The sequence below is a fragment of the Medicago truncatula genome, chromosome 7 (genome assembly GCF_003473485.1).
Source record: "Medicago truncatula cultivar Jemalong A17 chromosome 7, MtrunA17r5.0-ANR, whole genome shotgun sequence".
In the NCBI taxonomy this organism is placed as follows: Eukaryota; Viridiplantae; Streptophyta; class Magnoliopsida; order Fabales; family Fabaceae; genus Medicago; species Medicago truncatula.
In genome coordinates, this window is record NC_053048.1 from 42,884,672 (window position 1) to 42,896,017 (window position 11,346).

General features: G+C 32.0%; 1 protein-coding gene across 2 annotated transcripts; it reads left to right on the top strand.

Annotated features, from left to right (window-relative positions):
• Window positions 1-1,910: 1,910 nt before the first annotated feature.
• LOC11415365 (DET1- and DDB1-associated protein 1) lies at window positions 1,911-5,193 on the top strand. 2 transcript variants are annotated; one of them, XM_024769768.2, is made up of 5 exons: window positions 1,911-2,144; window positions 2,242-2,335; window positions 4,363-4,423; window positions 4,728-4,818; window positions 4,911-5,193. In XM_024769768.2, exons 2-4 carry the CDS (start codon window positions 2,252-2,254, stop codon window positions 4,811-4,813), a joined length of 231 nt encoding a protein of 76 aa, XP_024625536.1. In that variant the 5' UTR covers window positions 1,911-2,144; window positions 2,242-2,251; the 3' UTR covers window positions 4,814-4,818; window positions 4,911-5,193. The 2 variants fall into 2 exon arrangements, with proteins under 2 accessions (XP_024625536.1, XP_003625126.1); XM_003625078.4 differs by having other exon boundaries at window positions 1,929-2,144; window positions 4,728-4,789.
• Window positions 5,194-11,346: the final 6,153 nt, after the last annotated feature.

The following is an 11,346-nucleotide window of genomic DNA, read 5'->3' on the forward strand; positions in this document are numbered from 1 at the left end:
AAACTGGAGTAATGTGTCATGTATGTTTCATTTATTTTTATTTTCATGAAATCTATGTTGTATGCCTATTTGTACCATGTTTGTTAGTTGGAGATGACCCTTACTTTTGGACAGATGACCGTCGATCCGTGTTACCTCCTTGGCGGTGACGTCAGGGAGGCAAAGTGATATAGTAGAAGAAGATGCTAGTGGTGCACATTTGGAGGCTTGATATATTCTAACACTAGTATTAGCCTTGTTGAAAAAACTTTTCACAAGCATCCGAAACTTTGACCAGCTAGATGTAGTCTTGGGTAGAAAAAGGCCAAATGTCTTGATATTAGGAATATTATACTTTTGTTGTAAACTTTACTATTTTGGAAATTCAAAGAGAAAATTAATTATTGTTTTATTTTATAGTTGATGAGTTTTACGTTACATTTATTATTTTAAAAGAAAAAAAAGATATTCATATTTTCATTGAGACTTTTGTTAATTAACGTTCGAAAAATCGGGTCGTTACAAAGATCGTTAGAAAGCAACATGCTGATATGGAAGTTGACAATCAAAAATTATAGACCTATAAATGTGACTGGAGGGAGTAGTTTTGATCATTTATAAACAATAGTTCTCATGAAAGAAACTCAAACTTTCGAGAACATCAAGTATATTGTCCACCATCTTTAAAATTCTTTTATTACCTTTGCTAAAAAAAATATTTCTTTTATTACCGAAGCAATTTACTTTTCATCAACACTTCGATTCAAACATGGCATTTTACATTCCTTTAATTCTACTCGCAGATTTATAGATAAAGGAGATGAAGGAGACTAATCTTTCTCTTGGTGTAGACTTGTACTGGCAGATTCTACACATCCGGTCTCTTGTATTCTAAGAAACATATGATAAACACGCATAAATCAACTGATAAAAAATGAGTCTTCCGACCTTCACTAAAAAAAAAAAAAATATTTGAACATTCATTTGACGACAACTTTCTCTCTCATACTCACATTATTTTTACTTTATCTCTATATTGCTATGGTTTCTGTGTCAATACCTACCTTTTCTTTGTAAATTATGGTTGTCAAATAAGTTGTTGGTTGTTCAAATAACACTCCTCTTAACCAGATTACTTTCATTTAAGAGTTGTGTTATTTGAACAATGTTCACAACTTTTTGGATAACCATAGACTTACAACAACAAAAAATAGTTAAATATATTTTTGATCCCTATAAATAAGTCCAATCCTTACTTAATTTTAATAGGTTTTTTAGTTCCTACAAAAAATAATTACTTCTAATTTTGTTTAATTAGTCTTAAATTTTTGAACATTTTTTTGAGACAAGTTTATAACATTATGAAATGTTCATTTACTAAAATTTAGAACTTTTTAACATGAAACGAATTAGATATGAATTTTTTAAAACGGCAAAAGTTAAAGATAAAATTAACAAAATCTAGACGTAGAAATCAAATTTTGCGACAATTTTTTTGCATAGAAACTTTTAGTAATGTTTTTTTGAAGAAGCTAAAACTTTTAGTAATGTTCTTGACACATTTGTAAAAAATTGTTTAAAAACTCAAGAGTTTAAGTATAAATTAAACAAATTTAAATTGAGGAGACTAATACTGAGTGCAGAAATAGGAACTAAAAGAACTATTAAAATCAAAAAAGGACTAAACTTAAAAAGTCACAATTTTATATAGATCAAAATCATATTTAACCTAAAAAAGAAGTAGGTATTTTGACACAAAAACCAAAACATTAAAAGATAAAGTAAAACATGATGCAAGTATCCGAGAGAAAATATCATTTCTCTTCATTTAAATGGGTCAGTAAAGAGTTGGACGCAGATTTAACGAGTTCATGTGTAGGATACAGTTGGTTTTGGTGACCAGGTTAAACGGGTCGGATTCGTGAAAGTGGATCATTGATTGGAGGGTAAACCTTACTTGGTCATTTCAGTCCTTAGTGGTCTAGTGTTTTTTTCTCTTCTTAACTCGCGGTTGTAACAGCAGTATGAATACTCACCCCTGGTAAAAATGATCGTAACTACATAGCTGGCCGAAAGAGCAAAAGTTTTCATCTTTTTTCTCTCATGTTGAGGAGGACAACGTTCCAGAGAGATCTCAATAACTAATTCATAATTACTCCACTAGGGTAATATTGCCTAACGCTTATTCATGTTCATGATTTTTCAATTTTTTTTTCTCACTCTTTTGATTTGTTTTGTGCCTTTGAAATTTTGATCAAATAGGTAGCAATTCATGGATTCTGTCCTTGGTAATTTGCCATCTTATAACCCTCACAATTTCAGTCAGATTCGACCTTCAGATCCTTCTAGTTCTTCTGTAAGTTATCATTATTTTCCTTTAATTTTATCAAAATATAGTTATTTGATAATCTTGGTAGAGCTTATTCAACCATGCAAATTTATATTGTATTATTCTGATTGTGTATGATCCTGTGTTTTTATATTGCTAATGCTACCCTATTTATGAGTCCCACCTTAAATGAGATAAGGTCTGAACATGGGTCTATGCAATCCTCACCTTATAAGCCGGTCTTGTAGGTTTATTTAATTTAATTTGGACCAATTCAAAATTATAATATGGTATCACAGCCTATGCAAAATCCGTCGGGTTACCTGCTATCAGATCACCACTTTCAAACCACTCGGGGCTTCAAGTTGTCAACCAGCAAGGCCGGGTTATAATCAGTGTTAAGAATTAGCATTAAGCTATAGTACATGAGCTTGGAGCTGATGTACCTTTACCGAGGGTGTGTTTGGTTCTAGGGTGACAAAAATTGATTTTGACTAAATTGATTTTACAAAATTGACTTTGGTTGGAAGTGAATTGAAGGTAAAACGAGTTATGTTTGGATACATTCATTAAAAAAATTAATTTTTATCAGTTTATGTTTTGGATCAGAATTGCTTTTTTGTGGCTTTATTTGTCAAAAAAATTGGCAATTTATTTTATCTTACCACGGTAACTAGAAATATTAGCTTTTAGGTAGATTGATTTTGGGGCTGGATTCGATTTTAAAGCTATAAGTTAAACATAACAATTTATTTGTCAAATCTAGTCAAATTTGATTCTGGGAGGTACAAACATGGAACCAAAGACAGGTTAAAATGTACTATATGCTTAACCAAGCAATACATGCATAGAGAGACTTGTCATACAGCTTATCTTATCCTAGTAATACTTTTCTCCCACTCCCTTGTGCTTTCCTTACTCTCTTTACATAATTGGCAGAGTATTTCTTCAATTTTTAAGTTTATACTTTGCAGAGCTTGAGATGAAAAACTTATATTTGCAAACTTTAGGAATTTAAGTTTGTTTGTTTTATTCCATGGAGGAGTATCTCGTGACATGTTGATTGGTTTTCCAAGTTACTTGGATGACCATAACTTATAATAGAATAATGATGTGGTGGTGCAATTTGGGTCAGCCCTATTGTTGTATGCAGCATTGTCTTTTAGAAGATATCCTTTTCATTGGAATAACTTAAACTGTTTGTCAAAATAAGCGTAAAGGAATTGAATGTTTAAAACTTTTCAAACATGGCATGATATTCTTTTTTTCCCTTAGTTACTACTCATTTCATTCTAAAACTGATACTGTGAATTTAACTTTCTTTTCCAAATTGTAGCTTAGATAAATTCTTCAGTAACAGAAGAGTTTTACTGTTTTTTCTAATTAGTTGGAAAACCTAGAATTATACGTATTTGTATTTTCTATCAATAACAAAATATCTCCCCGGCTTTCAGCCATATCAGTTTCCAATGATACCCTGTCATATAATCAGTTGTTTTCATATTTTACAATCTGATGATTATTGTTGTTATTGTTTTTTCTATAGATTTGTTTAACATATTACTAGCAAATGACATTATTATCGATATAATGAACCGTTAGCTGTTGCAAATCGAGGTCTTTGGATTCATTATATACCTCTGCTAAAGGATATAAAGTATGTTCACAGAATGTATAAGTGATCGTTGCTTTATGTTAACAAAATTATTGATGGGGAAGATGCTCCTCTAGTCAACTGGATTTGTCTAGGAAGCTTAAATATAAAAGGTTCGATCTTGAAGTGCAAAATACTGAATGGGTCACATTTTTTCCTTGCCTTCTTTCTCACCAAGTGAGGAGCATACCAATTTCGGGAGCGTGGTGTGTCATGTCGTGTGTGTGTTGTTTCTGATTCGTTTGTAAAGTGAAATTCACTATTTTAAAATAAGTGTTTTCGGGTTCAACCGTTTTTTCTTATTCAACTTGTTACTCTTTCTGTTCCAAAACATATTATGGATCGCCTAATCATATATTTTCATTTGCTTTGTTGAAACAAAATTTCTATTTTCATGCAGAAAATGACAATAACTACTTACCATCCTACTCACGACAGGACCCTTCCACCACCTGATCAAGGTAGACAAGAGCTTTCTTCTACTTCTGTTGTAATGTTCTGCTATTAGTTGATTGATAATCTATTTGAAAAATTGTATCTTTCCTCTGGATTATTCTTTTCCCCTATATCACTATTTGGAGGAAAAGAATTGAAAACAGAAAATGTTTCCACAAACCAAATGTACCATTACAATTTTAACTGTGGTTGCAGTTTTTCTTCTTTACGAAGCTGTATGCTGCAAATTTTCTCTCAGCGTTATTCTTTTGATTGATTTGGGATACTGTGATTGAGGGTTTTCTAACTTGTGGAAAATTCTTTTGACAGTGATAAACACTGAAGCAAAAAATATTCTCCTAAGACATATTTATCAGAACGCTCGGGAAAAGGTTAGTTTTGAAAGTTTGTTTTAGCACAGGTAAGGTAGGTATGCACATGAATGTGCAATACTCATACATCACCATATAGTGGCCCAACTGAACTGCTGCATATGTCCATTTTTCATTGCAGTTGAAACCAAAAAGAGCTGCAGCTGGTAACCTTTTACCAGAACATGGATGCAAGCAACCTAGGGTTTCCACCTGACAGTGTTCATTGACCAACTAGTGCATGCAGTTCTCAGCTACTTTCTCGAATGATATATACTCTTATTTTATTACCAAGATTTTGGTGCTTGTTTGAAATTGTAAACTATTATTAGTCCGCTACATACTTGGAGTGTGTAAATTTGACAACTCCCCCACCAATCAATCAATATATACAACAACTGAAATTATCATGCTTTTATTGTGTATATTTTTGCGCCATGTTTTTTTTTAGAGGCTTTTTGTGCCATACTTCTTCTGCTGCACAACACAGTTGACAGCAGCTTGTTCAAAAAAACAAACCCATACCTTTGTATCTAACATATTTTAACAAGAAAATCACCACACAACACATTACAGAATCTAAAAAACACAGATAAGTCATAAACATACTTTACTATCTTAGAACGTGCCCAAAATTACAGGAGGCTTCAAAATTTTGAAGCTAAGGGACCTCACTTGATTAGAGAACAAGTTACCAAAGGTAATAGTGTTGATTAGAGAACATTCTCTAAGAATTATAGTGAAAATCACATAATTGTTGGAGACTGCTCCATATTAGACGAACTAAGATATTTAGTGGTCTAAAAAGGTTTAACTTTTGCCTGGGACTTGGGATATAAGAATGTTCTTTGTTAGACCGATTCTTTTGATGTTGTGAGAGCTCTGAACCATGTCAATATGTAGAGTTTCCAAAACCATGCTCCGACGTTGCACTTGATTTCACATTTGATGAAAGATGATGTGTTTAATTGCTTGAGGTGAAAGATTTAAGAATGCTGTGACTGGCCGCCTCTCTTCTTGCTCAAAGACAACTTGTATTTTTTTTGGTAGTGAAAAACAACTTGAATTTTAACCCAATTGTTTTGTTGCAGTTCTTTCTTTATTTTTTCTCTAGAGTTGGAGCACGAATTTAGAAACAATTATCCAATTATGAAAAATTCATACCACATTTGAAAAATTGTAAAAATGATGATGATGATTATGATGAAGACTAACCCCCCTTACCTTAGATTATGATTAACCTCAACTTAGGCTTCACTTTAGCTCATAAGCTCACTCCAATTCTTGATTCTTCAAGTTTCTCATTCTCTAACCCTTTTTCTCCTCTTCACCACTTTCTCTCTCTACCTCTCTATAGAATGATCTTATCAAATGAAATGATTGATATTTTCTAAGACAAACTCATAAGGTATATTCCTCTAAATGGGCTTAACCTAGTTTCTAGTGGACTTAACCCATTCTAACACAATTCCAAAATGTTACTACTATTCTCAACGGTAAAATGTTATTAATGATCACTTAGCGGTAAAACACTATTAACAGTCACTAAACGGTAAAATACTAATTACTACACTAATAACTTAGTAAAACGATACTTCTCACTAACACTAAGATTAATCCTCCTCCAAATTACTAATTTACCCTCTCTAGTGAAATGACCAAAATACCATTCTAACACGAAAATCTACCAAAATGCACCCAATGACAATTAATCACATACGAGCACATATAAACACGTAATAAAACAATTAAAATAAATATAGCGAAAAATCGGACTGTTACATTTATCTTTATTAGATGTCGAGAAAGGGACATGTGAACAATTTGTGAGCCCTTTTTGACTATAAATAAGAGCCTCGTTGCTCATTTGTAATCAATGAATATTTAAGTTCAATACTACTAAGTATTTCGTTCATATAAAAACTTGTTTTTTATAGAAGTAGATCTTGAGACAAGACTCTGGAGGAGCTAGATCCTTGAGGTAATACTCTGGAGGGATCACCGAAATCAAAATATAATCATTGCTTTGTTACAAAATGTTACAAAATGGCTTAAATCAGAATAAGTCAATTGCTTTGTTACAATGTTAAGGATATTTCATTGCTTTGTTACCCTTAAGAAAGTGAAGGTGACAGTTTTCATAATAGAAAAAATAATGAAATGTCTTAAACATTTTACAAGCTATAATTCTTAATACACTATACTCAAATTTTAAAAAGAAGGGGAGAATTAGTTGTGTGTCATTATGAAAACCTTGAAATATTGAACCAAACGATGTCATAGATACTCAAATAAAAGATAAAAGGGAAATAATTACATGTGTGTGGGGGGTTGGGTAACTCAAGTGGCTTGAGCCAAGGGAAAATGAGTTGGAGGTCCTTGTTCAATCCCGTGTGTTATTTTAAAAACCATCGCCTTTGGCGCGAAAATCCGTTATGGAAAGAATTCGACTGAATCTAGTTCGAGTCGACCCCGAACTTGAGTCGGTAACGGAGTCAAGCCTTTGTGGCTGTGCGTGAGTAAAGGAGTAACAACTATATTGAAGATGATAATATTAATATAGATTGAAATAGAAGAAGACATTGCTGTCTCTGGAACAGATAGCTAATTGCACTATGTTGTCTAGCTGGTGTTTATTTATGCTTTTCTTAGAACACTTTCTTATTTGTAATAGTTTTGTGTCAAATGAGTTTATTTATAATCTACGAGCCTTACACAATAATTTAACATGATAAATACAACCTCAACCTAAAATCTGTCCTCTCAAGTTTGATATGTTTGGAGGTATTTGTAGTATTCCGATTCAGAAGAAATTATTATCGAATAGATTGAGTTGGATCTCTTGTGGGTTCTTGCTTTACGAAATCCGACACAATATTTTTCCCCGGTTCTCTTATTCTTTTATTAATTCTCTTCATTCAACTATGGTCTTACTGTCAGTTGATATTTAATAAGAGGACGTTCTAGTACTATCAAAAAAATAAAAATAAGAGGACGTTCCAGAATATGATATTTTTCCACAAATGCTTCTGGTAATGTAGTATGGAGATATTTTTTTTCCTAGGCTTCTCTGCACTTCCCTATTGGATCATCCAACCTTATCCTTACCTGGATTTTTTCTTTTCTCCAACATTTTGGTTATCTTTGTACATCTTTGGTTTTATTTATTTTTAGCAGTTAAGTTCATTTTGAAAAATCAGGGCTCGTTCTGAATATATGATGATGCCATTTTTCAACCCCAGTTGGATAAGTATGAAACTTGTCTGGATACATAGCCTGTTTAATTTCTGTTTTTGTATTTGTAAGTTTTTTTGTTCTCTTGTAGATCGCTATTGCCTCCAGACATGTGTCCTCCTCAACATCTCATTCTAGTATATTCTTTTTGCAGATAAAGCCAATGTAATTGTAAACCCCAAGGGTTGAAAGGTAATAATTAAAATTGTCCTTTTAAATTTTGTAATGTGCTGAACCATGGCTTAGAACGATTAAATTGTATAGGGCATTAATATTTTGATGTTCAAGCATCATTTCATGAATCAAGCCTTTTTCCTCTCACTTTTTTGGCTTGGTTTAATCATCTGTGTTTGTTTTACTATGGTATCTGATATCCACAATTCAAAATTATCCAGGCTTTGTAAAAACGCATGCAATGAATTGGGTGTGGTATGAATTTCTTTACAAAGTTGATCTCTTAACATTTCAAAATCTTGTTGATTTCACCCCCTTTTTGGTTAATATTTTAATTATCTAATGCATGCAAGGAAATTGGTGTGGTTTGAATACTGGTTCTCTTTTCTTCCTGAATCAAGTTGCATTCAGAAGATGCATCCTTTGCTGGTTTAGCAGTGTGTAATGATTTGATACTGGTTTATGTAGCCAGCTATATCAAGCCATATTATCAAATATATCGAGCTGGATCTCTTGTGGGATCTTTCTTTTTGCAATTTGATACATACATCTTTAATATTAGTTGATATTTAAGTGATTGTGTACGTTATATTTTTCACAATGATTGCTGGTAATGTGGTGTGGTGATTTTAGTTGGTAAAAGATATATCTCTGCACCTCTCATGACCAGCGATATTAGTGCGTCCAATCTTACCCTACCCAGATGATATCTCTTATTTATCATATCATCCCTGTCTAATTTCAGCAATGAGTTTGATAAATATATTATTGTTTGAAAACAGTCTTTTTTATCTTTTCGCTTTTGCATTTTATATTTTTGTACGTTTTTGGTTCTCTGCTAGATAGTTATTGCCTCCAGACATTAGTCATGTGTCCTCCACACACGATGGTTTGATACAGTTACATGTCTGGAAAATTAACTAGTCCATCGTTACAGAAGTGACAGTTTTCTTGGTGCTCACTTCTGCTCCATTTGGACTCTACACATCTATGTCCTGAATTATTGTTGCTTGTTGTTTTATACTGTTTCTGTCTCCAGACGTTAGTCAGGTATCTTCTTCAACAGACTATAGTTGATACCGTTACATGTCTAGAAAATTAACCGAGTCCATCGCTACAGGTGTGATGGTTTTAGCGCTCACATCTGCTCAATTGGAACTCCACATACATAGTGCATATAGCCACATTTCTCTTCACTTTTAAACAACAGCATTGAATACTAGGATTATGTTCAATTTGTTCTTTCTATGTCAATTAAAATGTTTGTGCTATCTGACAGATATTTCAAAATTTAAAGAAATTTATAATGCAGCGTACGTAATTAAATTTTACAAGTTCAATTTACGCTATGTGCAAATTTCTGAAATACAATTCTTGTTGTTTGTAACATTACATTGAAGAACAATGGTTTTGATACGATCTAACAGTTTGGCCTTATTTTGATACTTGTAATTCAGAAAATATTTCAAAATTGAAACTACTTGTTGCCCACGTTTAGTATTTGAAATGCTAGCTATATACTTGTTGTCCCTACTTGTTTCTGATCCTTTATTTCTCAACCTTGAATGGATTTGTACTTGATAAGCCCTTACCAAAATTTGGTTTTTGTCTCTAGAAGAGGTTCAGGAGCTATGACTAATGAGAATTTGCTAGTGAAAATGGCAAAGATTTAAGAAATGGAATAAGAACAGAATTGGCAAAGATTTAGAGTTATTAAATGAATGTGATGTTGTGTTTGGTGTTCATGGAGCTGCACTGACACATTTTATGTTCATGAAACCAAGTTTTGTGTTCATTCAAATTGTTTCTCTTGGAATACATTGGATACAAAATTCATCCTAAAGAAAGCTCTTTATATAATAGAATAGATATGATAATAAAGATCCTATTTTGAGGGACCCTAATAGCTTTACAAAGAAAGGGTGGGAGTACTCAAAGAAGATTTATCTTGATAGACAAAATTAGGCCTTAGATCAAGATTCAGAAAACGTTTCATAGAGCTTATGAGCGCACTTGCACATTTCTCATTTCTCAGCTTAAATTTGATCCTTCAACACCAACCATTGAATATTTCCATTGCATGGTTTCACTTATTTATTTTTTTATGTTCATTCTTTAATGTAAAAAGACTATACAGTATGATGAGGTAATTTTTCTGCACGTTTGTGCGCGTAGGTGACAAGATGATAGTTGAAGAAGAGATTTAGGTTGAAGATAAGTAACTACATGACACAACCACAATAGATAGGTATTTATTCATGTTAGGACCGTCAAAATGGTGGTTGACACTCACGAATTCAGAAATTTTGATATATGGGGGCAACGCAACACCATATGCTATAAAATATTTATATAAAAAATATATTGATGCACTCATGATAAAATAATTTTATAGTTATCGCTAAACAAAAAGTTGAAGATTAAAAAGAAACTATACTATTTTACATCGGCTCCGTTTCCGGTTGGAGACCTCAATAGGTCTCCTACCATAGGAGACATGCTCTTTTTTTTTTTTTTTTACAAAAATGAATGTGAGCCATTGGATAAAGGTCAACCAACCCTTAGATCAAAATGCTTACCGTACACCTTCAACATTCAATTGTTTTCTTTTATTTTAAATTAGTAGTGTATTTTTCTTGTGTTGTTTGAGTTAGACATATAATTAAGGACGACCGGAATTTTGTATGCAGCGTATCCAAATATAAAATTTACCACAAACAGATACAAAACAGATATCTTAATGGGATACACACAAACAAAAATAATAATATTTTAAGTACTCGGAAATTAATGGATACACATGCTGATGAAATTAACATAATTTAATAAAAAAATTGACAAACTGGATTTAATAAAATTATTAACACATAGAATAAAATAAACATTTCTTTTAATTTCCTGGACTCGCAAAAATTTATATTTGTTATTAAATTCGTAAAATTATATGATTGTCGTATTATTTAAATAAAAAACTTCTCGTCACGAAATAAAAATCTTCTCGTTATTAACAAAAGATGATGGTAATTTTGTAACAAAACTCATTTCTCTATCTAACATAAACATCTCAACAATCCATATCTACTTTGATTTTATCATCCAAATATTTTATATGTTTGTTTTTATTTCACGACGAGAATATTTTTATTTCATATAAAATATAAAAATGTTTA

What these genes read in the sequence shown, in the direction of transcription:
- LOC11415365 (XM_003625078.4), top strand. Translation starts at nt 2,252, where the DNA reads ATGGATTCTGTCCTTGGTAATTTGCCATCTTATAACCCTCACAATTTC. An exon ending in CCTTCCACCACCTGATCAAG is followed by an intron (nt 4,424 to 4,727) that starts GTAGACAAGAGC and finishes TTCTTTTGACAG; the next exon opens with TGATAAACACTGAAGCAAAA. An exon ending in ATCAGAACGCTCGGGAAAAG is followed by an intron (nt 4,790 to 4,910) that starts GTTAGTTTTGAA and finishes TTTTCATTGCAG; the next exon opens with TTGAAACCAAAAAGAGCTGC.